The sequence below is a fragment of the Aspergillus lentulus genome, assembly GCF_001445615.1.
Source record: "Aspergillus lentulus DNA, contig: Alt01, strain: IFM 54703, whole genome shotgun sequence".
Classification (NCBI taxonomy): Eukaryota; Fungi; Ascomycota; class Eurotiomycetes; order Eurotiales; family Aspergillaceae; genus Aspergillus; species Aspergillus lentulus.
In genome coordinates this window covers 594,795-612,155 of record NW_028322123.1, presented here as the reverse complement: position 1 = coordinate 612,155, position 17,361 = coordinate 594,795, and the positions used below count along the sequence as shown (strand labels likewise).

The following is a 17,361-nucleotide window of genomic DNA, read 5'->3' as shown; positions in this document are numbered from 1 at the left end:
GAGGTTGAGTTCGTTATGGGTTGCATGTGCGCTAGCCTTTTCGAATGTTGATGCTCTCTAACGTATATTCAGCCTGATGTGGTGCCGCTTTAGCTATTGAGAGTCTCTTTGAGTTGTGCGTGGATTGATTGAGTGCGTGCAGACATGAGGCTATACTATTATAGCCTTTTGTCTTCAGGCAAATTAATAGGGTTATTGTCATAGTGCCGCTGTTCGTATTCATTTATCTCGATTAGTATCATCTGCTATTACTGTGATTCTCTGAGTCTTACCCGTCAACGTTCCCCTATCAGAATGGCCTTCTAACCTAGATGCAAACTATAGGGAGCTCACTCGCTCTCCCCAGTATGGAGAATACAGTCCACATACTATGGAGACTACGCCATAGCATGCTGGATCAACCTCAGTAAGTTCAATCCCCCAAGTCTGGCTGATAGGGACATGGCACTAAGTACTAGGCAGCATACCCACCTCAATCAACTCCTTTGTGTCCCAAACCAGTGACAAATCAGCATATTTGCAAAATGGATGTCATCCTATAACACTGTACCTGAAGATGCATGTCTTACTGTTATCATTCTTGTGGTGTTTCTGGCAAAGTACGGTAGGTATGAATCCTTCAACACTAAGTGGCTAATTTGTATAGAATCAGCTGAAACCACTTTGGTGATGAAACATTAGTGGCATGATCGGAGCAAGGGATTGAAATGCTTGCCCCATCAAACTGTCATCACTGAAGACCAGAGGGCATCCATTGACAAATATCTTTATTGTGATATCCTTGGTGTGGTTATTGAGTTGGATAATAGTGTGGCGTGCATGATTCTATAATGGAGGTGCCTAGCTCTTCGATTTCTGCCATGGGATGCAGACATGAGGCTGTGAGCCATGTAGTTCTAAAGTAGTTACATACTTCTGGCACTCTCAAGCTCTATTACTTCATCCACATCAATGACAGCATCCTTTAAGAGAAAGTAGTCAGGTCGGCCTCTTTTGAAGGATGTCCATCATTGAATCCAGGAGTGATGTTCTAATCTGCTCATCCCATAAATCCTCCTTTGCAATATGATCAGGGGCAAACACTGGTAAGTCAGGTGGTCTTTAGCAGTAGCAGCTGTAGTAAAAAAACACTCTTTGAGCGCAACAGGCATAGCTGTCATTCTCTCCACTGTAAGTTAATATCGATATCGAATCCATCTAAATATTTAAAGGGGCCACTGCATAGTGCGTGTTCATTATTCCAAGTGAGTGGACTTAATCCTTCTATGTGGCGCCCAGAAGCAGCGACAGGGCTCCCTTGATGCCGAAAGAAAATCAATACATGCTGGTTATTTTTAATTCCATGATTTATTGATTTTGGCCTGGCAATGTGACGTTTGCTTGTTTCTTTTTTTGTCCAGGGCCCATCTGTCTCTTCTTTTTTATCTTTTACAACCTCTTCGTCCCCCTTTCTTCTTCTCTCCTTTTTTTGTTTATAGTCTGACTGCGGAAGGTCAGAATCATAATGTCTGTTTCTTTGTTTGATTCATGGCCCTAACGGTCGGAATATGTCCTGCCCTCATGCACCTGTACTTGTACCTTCAATGCCGTCAGACAGTGGCCTGGTTCAATTGACAGGCTCTCTATTATCGCTCCTTTATATCTAAGGTGTTTTCCTTTTCAGCGGGAGCAACATATCTCTCCGTCTTCAAAAGATAAGCTATCATGGATCTCGATCATGACCACCAAATTTGGCAAACCGGCTGCCATGAACCTCTCCAGCTTCACCCCCCACTAAAACAGTCTCTCACATCTCCATCTCTGGACTCTCCTTCTTTTTTATCGACCGCCTTCGACGCCGCAACGCCGAAGCCGGGATATCCGGGAGCATTATCCCTGCACCACTACCGGAGGTTTCTTACGCAGGATGACGGCTTCATCGCCCTCAATCGCAACGGAGGGAAGACCCTACGGCGTAAAAACGCAGCCTTGGATCTGAACAAAAGCCAAACGAGCTTGACGCCTCCATTGTGCTCGTTTTCAGTATCGTCTGCGGCGTCGAGCCCGCCTCCGCTGTCTCCGTCATATACGCCCAGTCCTGTCTCATACCGAGGTGAGAATGGGCCTGGGCTTGACGAATCACTCCGTGGGTGTTAATCCGCTGTCGCGCCGTGTGAGGGTATGCTAATGGATACAGTTTCCTTCCCATCCAGTTTCTTAGATATCAACACTTCAGAGCAAACGCTCCGTCCGAGTCCCGTGCATAGTCCGCATCAATTGCTGGTGAGTTTGCCGAAACCACACGGTTAACTGAGCTGACAAGGTATAGGAGACTTTCCGAGCTAGGCTCGCCCGGTTCCCTGAGCCAGAGTCACAGGAGCAAACATTCACTCCCAGACATACCAAAGCTCGCTCGGATTCGATGCTGCTGGAACTGCGACGCCCAACCGCCACAGTCGAGCATCAGGGGACGTCGTTCGAAATACTTAATCCGCATGAATCGTTGAAATTCGCCCGCATAGTCTCATACATTGAAGACGTCGATAATTCGTCCATCATAGACGACCAGCGGGACTCGTTCAACGCAACACGGCCTCAGAGCGAGACCTTGATCTTGGAGCATGACGAGACCGTTGAAGCAAATCATGACCACAACCAGGTTCACGACCTTTACATCTCCGACGCTGACGAAGAAAAAGCCCACTACGAACTCATCGGTGACATACCGTATCATCCTATGCCGTCCATCTCCGAACGATTGGAGGGAAATGAGACCGATATCCCGCAATCTCACAAGTGGAGCTCGCCTCCGCAGTCCAGGCCGATGACAGCGCAATCATACGGAAGTGAACTTGGGGAGCCGGGGTATTCGGTTCTAGCCTCCTACGACGGGGCAGGATGGACGAGCACCACGGACGATATTATCGCGATGAAGTATGACGAGATGCAGCGGAGCGAACCGACCGAGAGGTCTTCATCACATCGGAAGAAGCGCGGGAAACGCAATCCGTTTAGAAAGTTACGCAGCTTTGCGCGTTCCCTGCGGAGGGGCCGGTTCTTTCGATGATAGGGTCAACAGTGTGTTCTGTCCGAGACACCGCGGTGTGAGTGGGTTCCTATATGACAGCCTGGAGCTGGTTTCTGTTTCATTGCGATAGATTAGCCTGGTATATACTTTAATCTCTTCATCCTCCGGTGTAGTAAGGTGCACCTCGAGTCAGTCAGGGAGGTCATGCAAGCGTCGCCATTCTGACGTAGTTACCAAGCCCTGGGTTGGTTCATGATATACCGTATACCCCATAGAAAACCTCAGTCATTCACAGTCGCCATCCTCAGCTCGAAGCAAACACTGTACTGACCCAAAACATGGAAAACCACCCAACGGCCCTCTCCGTCATCGAGTCCGAAAACCTCACCCACGCCCTCCCGGACAAAGTTATCCTAATCACAGGCTGCTCCTCCGGCCTCGGCGCCGCAACCGCCCGCGCCCTCTCCAAAACAAACGCAACCCTCTTCCTCGCCGTTCGCGACATCCCCAAAGCCCGACACGTGCTGGCCGATCTCCTCGCCCCTGCGTCTGACTCTACCCCTGCCTCCGTCAAAGACAGCAAACCCTCCTCACAAGGGGAGATTCGCCTCCTCCACATGGACCTCGCCAGCCTGTCCAGTATCCGGCAAGCAGTAACCTCCTTCCTCTCACAAAGCGACAAGCTCAACATCCTAATCAACAACGGCGGTGTAATGGCCACACCAGAGGGCCGCACAGAAAACGGCTTCGAGACCCAATTCGGAACGAACCACCTCGGCCATTTCCTGCTCTTCGAGCTCCTTAAACCCATCCTTTTGCGGTCTGCGACACCACAATTCCACTCGCGCGTGGTGGGGGTGACGTCGTCCGCGCACCGGAAGAGCGGAGTTCGGTTTGGGGATCTGCAGTTTGAGATAGAGAAATATGACGGCGCGCTGGCGTATGCGCAGAGCAAGACGGCGAATATCTATATGATGAATGAGATTGAGAGGCGGTTTGCGGGGCGGGGGCTGCATGGGCTTAGTGTGCACCCGGGGCTGATTTTCACGGGGTTGCAGAAGTTTGTGGATGATGGGGTGATGGAGGAGTGGCGGAAGCCTGGGATGAGGCCGTATCTGAAGACGGAGGAGCAGGGGGCTGCGACGGTTGTGGTGGCGGCTGTGGGGAGGGAGTGGGAGGGGAAAGGCGGGAAGTATTTGGAGGATTGTAGGGAGTCGGGGCCGGCGAGGCCGGGGTTTCGGACGATCGATCCTGGGTATGCGATGCATATTTGGGATCAGGAGAGCGCGGAGAGATTGTGGGAGGAGTCTCGACGGTTGGTTGGGTTGCGAGAGGATTAGGACGAGAGTGACGTATACGCGGACGTGAAATGAACAAGTTGATACGCTCTGACGAAGTATATACAGGCCGGGTATCTATCTCAATATGTACAATTGAAAGAAAAGTCTCTCAAGGGGCAGTAGATCCCAGTAGATCAAGTCGACTGCGGTGCCTTTTCAACCACGGAAGCCAATGCAGCGCTGACCAGACTCTTCCTTCTCAAGCCTTGATCGCTTTTCTTGCGGTAATCCCGGCTCGATGACAAGCAATAGCTCTTTTCGATACGGTGAGATGAGGGGACGCCAGCAGTGCTTTTCCGCCGGTCCCGATGCTCAACTCCTGATGTATCAGAAAGGCCAGAAGTGGCGGTGATCGGTCGGTAACGGCTCCGGCTGAGCGTGACAGCCCGCCTACGGGGCGACAGCTGCAGAGGGAGTGAGCTTGGGTGACAGTCGTCTTCGTTGGATCGGTCGAACTCCGACGTCTCATCTTCAGATATAAGAGCCCGTCTAATGGCTTCGACGTCCGAAGGATTGCATTGCAGGCGGGAGATATGTTGTCGATGTGCCCGGATGTTCATCGTAGTATCAAGTCCACCGTTCAACAGGCTTTCGAGAGCCCCACCCTGCGACGTCAAGTCCAGCGGGGCGGATAGGGCTCCCAGAAATGGAGATTGCTGATGAGGTGACAATGAGGGTGAGAGAGAGGCCATCGACGCCGAGTCACAGTATCCCTCGTCGTCATGGTCCGTGTCGGGAGGCGTCAGGAAGTACCCATGAAATTGCCCAGATACCGACCCCATATCGGACACCGACCGGGGCGTTGACGGCGAGGTGGGTACGTCGTCAACTCTCTCCTCCTGAGATTGACTCTGGATAGTATGCTCATGGAGCTTCCTTGTCAATGTGCTGATGGAAAGTCTTTTGCCGTCGTAAGCGGAGAACGGCACAGAGGTAGGCGGCTGAGGGGAGCGAAAGTGTGATGATCGTGAGCGGTGCAAACTCCGAGGAAATTTGTGCGACGACGTCGATCTAGGCGAGGGGCACCGAGAGGACAATGGCGAGATCATAGAACTATCACCATCAATCATGAGTCGATCGTCCCCGTCGAACGCCAGCCGCGGAGGTCTGGTGGACGACGGTGAAGAGAAGGAAAAGTCCTCGAACATGACGCCGTGTTTAACCTTCGAACCGACTGTAACGAGCGTTGTGTGATGGCCTGTTGGTTTTGTATATGCCTAGATCATCTGATGGCAATGAGTGCTGAGAATCACCAGAATTGAAGTATCAGGCGGCAGCGCGTCTCGGGCAACTTATTAGAGAGCCTAGACACTACCAAGATTGGCCACTTCGGACTTTTCCCGTTCCGCTGTGCTGCAGGAAAAAGAAAAACCACGCTAGACAGTAAAAATGAGAAAAGAATAATGGGGCGCTTAAGGCTGCTTAAGGCCTGAAACCCACAGAACATCCGAACCCTGGGGCAAAATGAACGGAATAGGCGAAGGCCGTGGGGAATCAGTGGGCGGCTGTGACGCTGTCTCACCGGCGGGAGGAGGATCACAGACTGATGGTTGGTGGGCAGAAGAAAGGCACCCTCCGGCTATCCATGGTTCAATAATCAAGGACCAGAAGAAAAGAATAATGGGAAGCAGAGACACAGGAGATGATAAGGGAGTCTCCTTTGCCCCTTTTTCTCCATATTTATTTCTGAACACTTTGTATCTAAATTGGAATCGACACAGGAAAAGCCAGAGAGTTCTCCGTGCACTTGATGCCTCAGGGGCCAGACTCGCTGACTCAGCCGGATTGCTATTCGCCTCTCCTTCTCGTCTCAAGTTATCCCGCTCGTTAGTCTCTCCCCTAGACTACAGGCATTGACGGATGATAATGAGTATGACAGGCCTGTGGATGCTCCGCCTTTCTGGTTTGAGTAGTCGTTTCTCGTTAGCTTCGGAACTGATATCGACACACAAGTTACACTATGGCGATAGTCGTCGCGCAGCATTCAATATATTGAAGTGATTCCTCATCTGTGATGAATCCATTTTGAAGGATTAATTGAAGCGTGGAAGGTCGATATATTATGCGATCTACAGACATATCTGCAAGGCTCAAGGAGACCTGCATATGCCATTTGTGATCCTCAACGGCTTCACACAACCAGCAGTTAGTACCAACTGCATGAAACGTCCAATTCATCTCATGTTCTGAAGAAGTCACTCGTCTAGACTTGCAGACTGAAGATAGATTGAGTGGAATCTCCATGATGAAGCCGTCAGGGCCAACTACGACATTGACTGTCCGTACACGGGATGGAGGAATTGCGCCCGCTCATATCATTGAAGAGTAATGACATCCTTCTCCGGAGAAAGAACCCATTTTGTCAACGGTCGATCATTAAACTGGGTCGGTCTCATATCACAGCGAGAACGGATAACCGGCTAGTAGAACCTGTTTCACGATTTCACCGCAGAAACATCATTTCTTTTTGCCGGGATGGCTAGTATCAGACCCCCTGCGACTATCCTGGTTACGGGCAAGTCGAACTGTCGAGCGGCTTGAAATGGCCTGAAGAACTTCATGATCTTCATTGTTGGGCAGGACCCTAATTGCCGTATGTAACCGAGCCATTGCTTTTCACGATCAGGGAAGGTCTCACTTTCATAGACAAACGGTAGAACTATGCAAACAGGCGTCATCGTCGTAGAAAACAACGACCTTCGTACGGAGTAGTCATTTTCGTCATAGAATAATTGTGCCATGTCTCGTATTGCAGGGAGCCGAAAGGCCAGACCGAACATCTAGCACAGTCCTCAGAACAAGGAGAAGACCGTCCAACTCTTGATCAATATAAACAGAGCACTCAAATCTCTTGATAGGAAGCAGCTCCGTTGAGTCGAATTGCAAGCAGCATTACATCATGCCTCTGCTGCTATGCACCGGTATCGATGTCCGCATATAGACTGCTCCCCGACAGCAACCGACGGGCAGGATGCAAGGGAACAGATGCAAAACAGTCATCGGCCACAATTGGAAGCCTACGGTACAAACTGATGCTCTTCATCTTGCCAGAATCACTATACCAATTGTAGGAAATGCAATAGATGTAGCGGTTGTCGGTTAGAGAAAGCTTGAACTCTGGGAACTCTCGAAAGCGACACTGATAAAGCAACGGGAATCGGCCGCCACTTCGACCCCATTTATTAGGAAGTTCCCCGCATCGGTGCAACCACTGATAACCTCAACTTCCCAACAATCGTTGCATTTGTCAGGATGGCTGCCCTTTTGAAACAACCTCTTAAGTTAGCCTTGGTGCAGCTGGCTTCAGGTATGCTACGATCTTCCAAGCATCCATGATCTCTAGGTCCATCCCGTACTAACATCTGCTCGGTCATAGGGGCGGACAAAGCCGTTAATCTCTCTCACGCAAGGACCAAGGTCCTTGAGGCTGCAAAAGCAGGCGCGAAGCTTATCGTTCTCCCTGAATGCTTCAACTCGCCGTATGGAACACAATATTTCCCTTCGTATGCGGAGACACTACTCCCGTCGCCTCCCACGAAAGAACAATCCCCCTCATACCATGCTCTGTCGGCCATCGCTGCGGAGGCCCAGGCATACCTGGTAGGAGGCAGTATACCCGAGCTGGACACTTCGACAAAGAAGTATTACAACACTTCCCTTGTGTTCTCGCCGACAGGTTCTCTCATTGGCACACACCGCAAGACGCACCTATTCGACATTGACATCCCCGGGAAGATTACGTTCAAGGAAAGCGAAGTACTCTCGCCTGGAAACCAGTTGACCCTCGTCGATCTCCCAGAATATGGCAAGATCGGTCTCGCCATCTGCTACGATATCCGTTTCCCGGAGTCGGCAATGATCGCAGCGCGCAAGGGAGCTTTCGCGCTGATCTACCCTGGCGCCTTCAATATGACCACAGGCCCTCTTCATTGGGCCCTCCTTGGTCGCGCTCGTGCGGTTGACAACCAGATCTATGTTGGCTTGTGCAGCCCGGCTCGTGATACGAACGCAACATACCACGCTTGGGGCCACAGTCTGATCGTCAATCCTAATGCGGAGATCCTGGCAGAAGCAGCCGAGACGGAAACGATTGTCTACGCAGACCTGGATAACGAGTCTATTCAGAACACTCGAAAGGGCATCCCCGTCTATTCTCAGCGACGTTTTGACCTATACCCTGATGTGAGCGCCGAGAAATGACACGCTTAGAGGATACATTTGGTGTTGCGTTCTGGGAGGAGGAAACAAGAGGGCTAGTGATAGATGACTTATGACCGATAGATGTCAATTCAATAAATACTACCTATTCCGAGTACAACATCTATGAAGAGCCATTAGTGTAGCCTCAGGACAGTCTCGATTAGCGGCGGAGGGTGTATTATCACGTGACAATAACTACCCAATCAGGGTGCTGGCACACGATAAGCGAGCCACACTGAATTTCGACCACCAAAAAAACGCCATCTGAAAATCCCAATTCCTTTGACAGTCGACCACATCGCCAACGACAGCCGACGTTCTGTGTCAGCCCATTCAGTCAGTATCAATTCCGCAATCTCTGTGTCGCGCAGTTCTCTTTCCCCAGAACTGAGGATTACTGACATTTTTTTCGTACTGTTCCAGAAATGTCCAGCACCGTCAAGACCACCGGCAAGAAGACTCGTTCGGCCATCGCCGACGTTGTCACCCGCGAGTACACCATCAACATGCACAAGAGAGTACGTTGAAGACGCTGGACCTTTGCTTTTATTTTCCTTTGCACACAATCTCGTGGTCAATAAATCGACCGACTCTTTGCGACCTTGCGGAACCAAACACCCTGAGGCATGGACGGAGAACAACGTGTGGGAACATCTCGAAACAACCTTGTGTGTGAGGAGGAATCCGCTGCAGAAGGGCTTGTGCGAGATTTTTCGTCTTGGGAATTGGAATCCGAAACCCAAGGAAAGAGGAGGAACATACACAATACACACGACCACAAAAAAAGAAGAAATAGTTTGATGAAGTCCACCTCTATGGCCGCAAATAGCATCTTCGCAGATTCACTCTACCAGATGGCATTTGGGCGGAAGACTAATTTCTCCTTTTTTTGCTCGATCTATAGATGCACGGTGTTACTTTCAAGAAGCGCGCTCCTCGTGCTATCAAGGAGATCCGCGCCTTCGCTGAGCGGGCTATGGTAAGTTTCTTTTCCCGGGAAGTGACGAGATTGAATACAGCTAACCACTCACGTTCGTGATCAGGGCACCAAGGATGTCCGCCTCGACCCCCAGCTGAACAAGAAGGTCTGGGAAGCCGGTGTCAAGGGCGTTCCCTTCCGCCTCCGTGTCCGCATCTCCCGCAAGCGTAACGACGAGGAGGGCGCCAAGGAGAGACTCTACTCCTACGTCCAGGCCGTCAACGTCAAGGACGCCAAGGGTCTGCACACCGCTGTTGTTGACGAATAAATGGATCGCTTCCTGCCTGGGTCTTGGGTTACGGTTGACTTGGAACAATAAAACAAATTCGATGAAATGAAAATTTCTTTCCTTCCGCTGTAGCTTCGGTCATCGGTGCTTCTCTTTCAGGCTCGGGAGTACGGAGTGAAATATCATCATGTGGGACTTATCGGGTAGGGTTGTATCGATTGATGCGAGACTACAGAGGAACTATAGTCGACGTGGCTACCAGGAGATCCTTTAATTGAATTCCTTATACCCTCTTGCTTGAAAGAATCGTATCGCGAGTAGTTCGTTCCCATTAAATGTCTTTGCCATTTGGGTAACGGGGTGTCGTTGTATCATCACCCGTTTGAGATTCGTGAGATATTGATTTGGTAATGCGAGCGAAACAGCAAAATCTCTGTAGAACCCTAATACTCAGCGATCATCTAGTCCTTTCTACTCTAAGCCAGCATGTTCCTGCGCTAAGTGGCAGGGGCCAAGTCCATGTGCACCATTGCATCACGAGCCTCCTTTCGAAGGTTATCGATGCTCAAGGGGAGAACTGTGTCGGCTTGCAGACCTTGGGGGAGCACCGGGCCGAAGAGATCTCCAGCAGTGATCCCAAGTGAGCACTCAGACTGGGTCGCAGGAAAGATGGTCTATTATTCTGGTGAGCCCCGGTCAGCAATAGTAAGGGAAGACAACGTACTGCTTCTTGCTGGAGGATTGGGTAGCCATTTGCGTCTCGAACGTAGAGTTCAGCTCTGCCTTCCACTTGATTGGTGTTGCCTGTGCGAGCATACATAATTATCACAACGACCTTGACAAATGGACGGGCACCGATAAGCCATAGTCTCATATCTTCTAGGAGTCGCTCTCTGGACTCGGAATCTCCGCATTCGATTACCAATGAGGGGTGGTATCGATTGTCTGGGATCATGCAGAAGGTGGGTATCTTCCTCGAACCCGAATACGGGGCCTCGAATCGCCCATACGCTACCCAGAGTTAGCCATATCATATACCATACAGTCCATAGCTGAAGACTGACTAGCGTTTGCCGATACTATGAGAAGATCGAGGTGACCATCCCTGACAAAATTTTGCCTGAGCCAGTCGTGTTCCTGGATAAGCATCCAGTTAAAATGACATGCAAAGAGACGGGTATATACAACTTTGGCTAGCAAGGTCTGTGTAACAGAGTTGTAGTTGAGGCTGAGCCCGAGCATCATCAGCAAGGAATATAGGGACGATTGGCAGTGTTCACTTACGCGGCGTTCAAGCGTTCGACGTCGCCGTCCTCGTCCAGCGAGTCGACAATCACTGGACCCCAGTCGGGGGAAACCGAAGTGTAGGCAATTTCAGTTGAAGATTGTGCTTGGAGAACCTGTCTTCGGATGTGTTTGCAAAGCTCTTGCCAAGTTTGGAATCCGCGTGCTGAATGGTGTATGAACTTAGTGAAGGGAATGCTATGCTGGGTCTGTTCTTCCATTTTGGCTTTGCTTCGAAGATCAAGTCTTTGGGGCTTCTGGAGTCAGTTATTGTTATACTGAAGGCTGGCCAGGGCTCAGAATAGTGATAGATCTGTCAGCCTTGCGGTACAAGGTTCAGAGGTTTTTGATGACCGGTAAGATCTTTAAAAGAGGGCAGGAGAGGAAGGGTTGAAAGGGAGAGCAAGTTGAGAAGAGCATGAATTTCTGACAGCGACACAAGTAAGGTAGGGTCCAGTGAAAGAAACCAAGGTAAGGCTTCGTTGATCACTCATTTAGGGATACCGAAGCTCTCTACCTAAGGATAAGCAGGTATTGGATGAATTAACTGATTAAGTCAATCCTTGGTGTGAAATTATTCAACCGTGGCTGCCTCTGAAGGGCTTTGAGGCCTTGTGGTATTCTTGGCTCAGAGCAGTGATGGGAAAAAGACATTATTCTCGTGGGGAGAATGATACTGATTCCTGATTGTCAATATATGCGGTTGGGATGACGGCATGTATACGAGACTCTATCCTCGAGATGACTTGACTGAGATTCAGACTCTCCATCAACTATAATTGGACTCACACCTCAATGTGCGCCATGCCAAAGAAACAACGCCAGGGAATCCAATAAAGATAAGGTATGAATGAAATGTTAGATGGAGGGTGCATTGCAATGGTTCGAACCCACACGCTATGCTAAGGCGCCTGTCTTGTTCCATAGATAATAACATGATGTTGATGACGCAGTGTAATTGAAATGCGAAATAGTTACACAAGGCCATGATCTGAATTTGGGGAAATGGGCGGCAGGAAGAATATGGAATGCAAAAATGGTTCAACAAAATGACGCCAACTTCTAGTGCTCATGGTTCAAAAAGACAGGAGAAAGAATGGACAAAATACGGCACCCAGGTAGAAAAGACAAATTTGACATGACCGTCGCAGATACAAAGTAGGTTAGTCCGATGAACGAAATCGCATGGCAACCATGATTCCTTGGCGGAAGAAAAATACAAGCATCGGCTTTCAGGCCCGTCCGCATAAACCATGGAATCACGGTTATGGCCGGACGGAATCGGTGTAAACTGTCGTAAGAAAAGCCGCGAAAGTGTTCGAGATAGACCAAATGTACAACGCCGATTCGTGATATGTAAACACAGCTTGTGCTTACGCCTTAGACTCTTCAATTGCAGAATGCAAACGCTCAGCTTCCTCCTTTCCTTTCACTCTAACAGCCCATTGTTCCGGGGCGCCTTCAGCCTGGGGAACCAGGAACTGCACACTGTTTGCGTTAATGGTGTACTTAATATCCTTCAACAAGGCTGCGTTCAGGACAACCTTGCCACTTGGGTCGGCTCTCAGGATGATGCGAGAGCGAGAAGTGTTGCGATTTTTCAGAACACGGAGATAACCGACACCCTGGCTTTCCCAGCCTGCGCCAGGCTTGATCTTCAATGCTCGCGCCCGAGTCTCTATCACAATGTCTTCGTCCTCTTCGCCCGCTCTGCTGCGAGCAAGATCAACCTGGGGTAGAGATTCGGCAGCCTCTCCATCTCCAGACTCCTCCGCGCCAGTATCGGAGGTCATTCCGGGAGTAGACGCGCGACTGCCAGTAGCGGAAGTGACGGTGGAAGGAGCTAGGAAGGAAGAGTTCTGCTGTGACGGACCACCAAAGGAGAACCCTAGCGCCGACTGTCCACTGCCAGACGCCTTCGCCCCGGCGGCTGGCGCGCCGAAGAGAGCAGAGAATGGCTTTGAGGAGTCGGTTGATTGAGCTGTGGGCCCGGCATCAGGCTTCGACGTGGTCGAAGGTGCCGTGGCAGTCGAGTCGGCGAATTTGATGGGGGAATCGGGCTTCCAGGTCTTGTCCCCTGCTGGTTTCGACGAGCTCTGGCCGAAGATTGACGGCGTGCTCGTTCCAGTACTTGCCGGTCCGGAATTAAAAAGACCACCGCTCGTGTTAACCGAAGACTTGAAGATACTAGATGATGGCTTAGTTTCGGCAGAATCACCTTGGCCGGGCGCAGGGGTACTGGGTGAGCCAAACGGATTCGGTGTGGACGTCCCAGGAGTCGTCATGGAAGAAGAGAACTTGGACGAAGGGCTAAAGAGGGAAGAAAAGGGATTCTTTGGTTCCTCGTCGGTTTGCCGCTTAGGCTGAACCCGATCAAATAAGCTTTTACCATCGCTCGAGGCTTGTTTTGACTTCGTCAGAGCTTTAGAAAAATCGCCGTCGTCACTGCTGTCATTGGCAGAGAACTCGGCTCCGCTGACCGAAACGGCTTTGGAGTCTGCTTCGCTGGTTTCCGCATCCCGACTACCGTCGCGGTCGCTGGCCGGTACCAGAGAGGACTCTTTGGACTCTTCATCAGCATCTTCCCCAGCAGCTGACGCCTCTTCAGTATCGTCAGCATCATTATCCTCCTCTACCTCTGATGGGGTCGCAGAGAGATGACCAAAGATATTGTTCGCTTTGACCGGAGTGTCTCGCTTTGCTTCAAACACGGATGAACTGGCAGTTGAAGCTGATGTTTGTGCTGGTTTCTTGGGTTCCGTAGTATCGCTGCTCTCGTCTTCGAAGACGAATCCCTTGCCTGGAACAAACTTGGCGCGTTTTTTAGACTGAGCCTCCAACTCCTCGCGTTTCTTGCGCTGCTGTTCGGCGTCTTTCCGTTCCCATTCAGCTTCGTCTTCTTCCTCGGAGTCGAAATCCTCTGCTTTGCGCTTCTCCTTTTCCTTCTCAGCACTCTTATCGGCAATGGATTTGAACTGAGCGAAAAAGTTCGTCGCAGTACCGGTACCGAATTTGGGAGCGGCTGGCGCCTCAGTTTTCCCATCACCTGTGGGCTTCGGGGCGAACAGATTCTGGGCAGGCGTGCCGACACTGGCTGTCGATGACGTGAACCCAGGGCTTGAGGTAGGTTGAGAGAAGATGGAGCTGGATGTTGCATTCTCCTTGGTGGTAGTCGATGAAGAAAATAGGGGCTTCGCCGGAGACGCAGTCGGGGTGGTAGAGAATAGAGAAGGCTTATTGGTTTCTGGAGTAGCTGGCCTGGGAGACACTGCACTTGTGGCCTCTGAATCATCAGCTTTCGATTTCGAGAACGACTGAGCGAAGATGCTCGCTGTGGCAGAGTCACTATCGGAACGGTTCTCAGACCGAGAGACCGAAACACCAGTTTCAGCCTTTTCCTCAGCCATTTTTCCATTGGTAGTTGGTGCGGTCTGTTTTGTATCAAAAAGCTTAGACGGTGTTGTTGTAATGGAGCTTGGTCCGATGTTCATCTTCTGGGAAGGTGAGGAGATGTTGGTGCTCGGGGTCACCGGTACACCGGTGGTGCCGAAGGGCTTGACTTTCTTCGCTGATTGTGTCTCAAGATCAGCACTTTCATCGTCGGCGGCCTTCCGCTTATATGAGCGCGGTGCGGTTGGCGCACCAATCACTTCACGGACGCGCATGTAAAAGAGAATGGTGGCGTCAAAGTCGTCCGTTGAAGGGTTTAGTCGAGCGATCTCGCGTTGAAAGCATTCATTTAACATGCGGAGACTATACACAAGATCAAAATCTTTCTTCTGTTGTTCGCTCAGTCCAGTAGGCAATTTGGTCGGCCGCAAGCTCTCGACGAATTGGACTGCGGGAGGCTTGGCTGAAGGTGCTGGCTGAGCGGGTGCTGCACCATTGACTTTGAAAACGCCTTGAGACGCAGGTGTCTGGGTTTTGCTCTCCGCAGCAGTGGTCGAGAGAGACGAAGGCTGCGGCGCGAAAAGGCCGGCTGATGGAGGAGCTGCAGACGAAATAGCCGGGGTAGACGCGACCGGTTTCGCTGGCTCTCCCGCTTTCGCACCTTCATTAGGTGTGCTAGGCTTGGGAGAAAAGAGGGAGCCGAACGGAGCAGCAGCAGGTGCAGGCTTTTGTTCTGGCGTGGGTTGGATGGTAGTGGATGGTTTAGGAGCGAAAAGGCTGCTGAAAGGATTTGCCTTGGGAGTCTCGGGCTTATCAGTCTCTGCAGAAGCAGGCTTGGGCGCAAACAGGCTGCCCGTGGCCGGTGCCTGGAACAGGCCAGCTGATGATATAGTTGAAGGCGCAGCAGCAGCGCTTTCGCTCTTGGTGAAGAGATTGCCTCCGGTTGTGGAGGAGGAAAATTGGAAGTCGGTCTTGGGCAGGGCTGACTCGCCTGTCTTCTCTTCGTGTCCTTTCTCTTCTGCAGGCTTTGGTGTAACTGATGGAGAGGGCGCGCCTGAGAAAAGGTTTGAAGTCTGGAAAGGATTCTGGAACGGCGTTGCAGGCTTGGCCGGCGAAGCAGTACCAAACAGCGTCGTGGCTGTCGTTGCTGTGGGCGTAGCAGAGGTCGATGCGGGCGTAGGTGCCGTAGCGCCTGCTGTGGGTTGCTGGGAAGTAGCACCAAAGAGAGGCGTCGAGGTTGGAGTAGCTTGCTCTGTCGGCTTTGTCCCAAAAAGTGGTTTAGACGGAGTTTGTTGAGCCGCCGGTGTAGCACCCCCAAAAACGGAACCTCCCGCTGGACTGCCGAAGCCTGTGGATGCGCCAAATGCAGGCTGAGAAGCACTTCCTCCGAAGATAGCTGGCTTCGATACGGCAGCATTGGCCTTTGGGTCAGGAGATGTCTGCATCGAATCGCTACCGAACGCTGTGGATTGGCCAAAGGGAGAAGGCTTGTCTGATGCGGACTGGCCGAACAGACTTGTAGATGGAGCAGTGCTAGTGGCGTTATTCTGGCCGAAAATGCTGCCAGTGGAGGGTGCCGTTGTCACGGGCTGGCTTGAAGGCGCACTGGTGGAAGTGCTTCCAAATATGCCTCCAGGAGCAGTGGTCTGCTGCGAGCCAGTTCCAAAGAGACCGCCCGAAGGCAGAGACGGTTGGCCTGGAGCAGAGCTTCCGGCGGGTGGTACGTTGAACATACTGCCTTTGAAGCCCGAAAACCCAGTATTATCAGACGGTTGGCTGGGCGCAGGAGTGTTCAGAGTCGCAAAGGGATTCCCCGATGACCCTGATCCACCAAAGGATGTAGAGAAACTAAAGGACGATGAACCAGCACCTCCTGAGCCAAAGGCAAACGGTGATCCTCCGTTCTGAGTGGGCTGGCTTGGATTTGAACTAGCTCCTGGGAAACTGTGAGACTGAGATTGACCAAAAGAGAAGCCGTTCGTCGCAGGCTGGGAGCCCGAGACAGTATTGGGATCGATAGAATTGAAAGGGCTAAATGTAGCTCCAGTAGCGCTTGGAGTAGTCGTACTCGGGCGGGGTCGTCTCCGAATATCCTTAATTCTGCCGATGTTGTCAGTTACAAATTCAAGTTGGAGAATATAGAACAAGAAGCCGAAAATTCGCTATCAACGATTGCGAGTTGGAGAACTTTTCAGGTGGAAAGGGTTGAGGTAACAGAGGAGAGGAAACGGAAAAACCAAAGACAAAGAAAAAAAGGAATTCGAGCAACACAATGTGCACAACAATATGGGAGGCTGGTATTGATGGTGGCCGCTCTCCCATTCAGTGAATAAAGCCACTACAAGTGATGACAGATGCATAAAATTAATCGCAACCATGAATCTCATGCACTTACTTTCTATGTGCCATTTGCGCAGCAGTGGCCCGCTGAGGCTTTTCTTCTGGTGTGCTCGCCATATTGAATGCAAAGAGATCGGAGTCCTTATCGCCCTGAGGGCCAACAGCTCCTCTTTTAGACATCTATCGCTTATTGAGTCTCCGAGGTGAGCTCAACCCCCTTCCTGGTTTCCTACTCGCGAAAGTGATCCTTCATCAACTGAGACAGGTTCGACGATCGCGCAAAACTGCAATAAAGCGATTGAGTTTTCCCGTGGAATCTCGCTCGAGGAAGACAGCACAACTTAGTGATTCCGACTGCTGCAAAGCGGCGCGCAGAGACGCGAAGAGGAATATTGATGGGCGGTCTTCACAAGCGGCAAAAGCGGCGGTATATTCGCGTTCTCGTGTGGATCAATCGCCAATACTCCGGTTCATTTATCGAAAACTTTTCGTCAAGTCGTGGGCCAGAGAAAGCAATACGGATTTCGCTGGTTCTGCACAGGTCGCGATGCGCGAGAGGCAGCCTGGGCAACGGGGCTCTTGGGAAGAAGAA

At 51.0% G+C, this 17,361-nt stretch overlaps 7 protein-coding genes across 7 annotated transcripts; 4 read left to right on the top strand and 3 right to left on the bottom strand.

Annotated features, from left to right (window-relative positions):
- Positions 1 to 1,704: 1,704 nt before the first annotated feature.
- On the top strand, positions 1,705 to 3,046 carry ALT_0178 (uncharacterized protein; the record flags this gene model as incomplete). Its single annotated transcript, XM_033561497.2, has 3 exons — positions 1,705 to 2,125; positions 2,177 to 2,262; positions 2,309 to 3,046. 3 exons carry the CDS (start codon positions 1,705 to 1,707, stop codon positions 3,044 to 3,046), a joined length of 1,245 nt encoding a protein of 414 aa, XP_033417388.2.
- Positions 3,047 to 3,345: 299 nt separating this feature from the next.
- Positions 3,346 to 4,347, top strand: ALT_0177 (retinol dehydrogenase 12; the record flags this gene model as incomplete). The annotated part of the gene is made up of 1 exon (XM_033561498.2): positions 3,346 to 4,347. One exon carries the CDS (start codon positions 3,346 to 3,348, stop codon positions 4,345 to 4,347), a length of 1,002 nt encoding a protein of 333 aa, XP_033417389.2.
- A 134-nt stretch (positions 4,348 to 4,481) lies between these two features.
- Positions 4,482 to 5,495, bottom strand: ALT_0176 (uncharacterized protein; the record flags this gene model as incomplete). Its single annotated transcript, XM_033561499.2, has 1 exon — positions 4,482 to 5,495. One exon carries the CDS (start codon positions 5,493 to 5,495, stop codon positions 4,482 to 4,484), a length of 1,014 nt encoding a protein of 337 aa, XP_033417390.2.
- A 2,104-nt stretch (positions 5,496 to 7,599) lies between these two features.
- Positions 7,600 to 8,547, top strand: ALT_0175 (carbon-nitrogen hydrolase family protein; the record flags this gene model as incomplete). The annotated part of the gene is made up of 2 exons (XM_033561500.1): positions 7,600 to 7,654; positions 7,724 to 8,547. 2 exons carry the CDS (start codon positions 7,600 to 7,602, stop codon positions 8,545 to 8,547), a joined length of 879 nt encoding a protein of 292 aa, XP_033417391.1.
- Positions 8,548 to 8,972: 425 nt separating this feature from the next.
- Positions 8,973 to 9,794, top strand: ALT_0174 (60S ribosomal protein eL31; the record flags this gene model as incomplete). Its single annotated transcript, XM_033561501.1, has 3 exons — positions 8,973 to 9,065; positions 9,452 to 9,526; positions 9,591 to 9,794. 3 exons carry the CDS (start codon positions 8,973 to 8,975, stop codon positions 9,792 to 9,794), a joined length of 372 nt encoding a protein of 123 aa, XP_033417392.1.
- Positions 9,795 to 10,252: 458 nt separating this feature from the next.
- Positions 10,253 to 11,260, bottom strand: ALT_0173 (uncharacterized protein; the record flags this gene model as incomplete). Its single annotated transcript, XM_033561502.2, has 4 exons — positions 10,253 to 10,429; positions 10,480 to 10,766; positions 10,820 to 10,983; positions 11,040 to 11,260. The coding sequence occupies 4 exons, from the start codon at positions 11,258 to 11,260 to the stop codon at positions 10,253 to 10,255; spliced, it is 849 nt and encodes a 282-aa protein (XP_033417393.2).
- A 1,152-nt stretch (positions 11,261 to 12,412) lies between these two features.
- On the bottom strand, positions 12,413 to 16,886 carry ALT_0172 (uncharacterized protein; the record flags this gene model as incomplete). The annotated part of the gene is made up of 2 exons (XM_033561503.2): positions 12,413 to 16,529; positions 16,825 to 16,886. The coding sequence occupies 2 exons, from the start codon at positions 16,884 to 16,886 to the stop codon at positions 12,413 to 12,415; spliced, it is 4,179 nt and encodes a 1,392-aa protein (XP_033417394.2).
- Between the last annotated feature and the right edge of the window lie 475 nt (positions 16,887 to 17,361).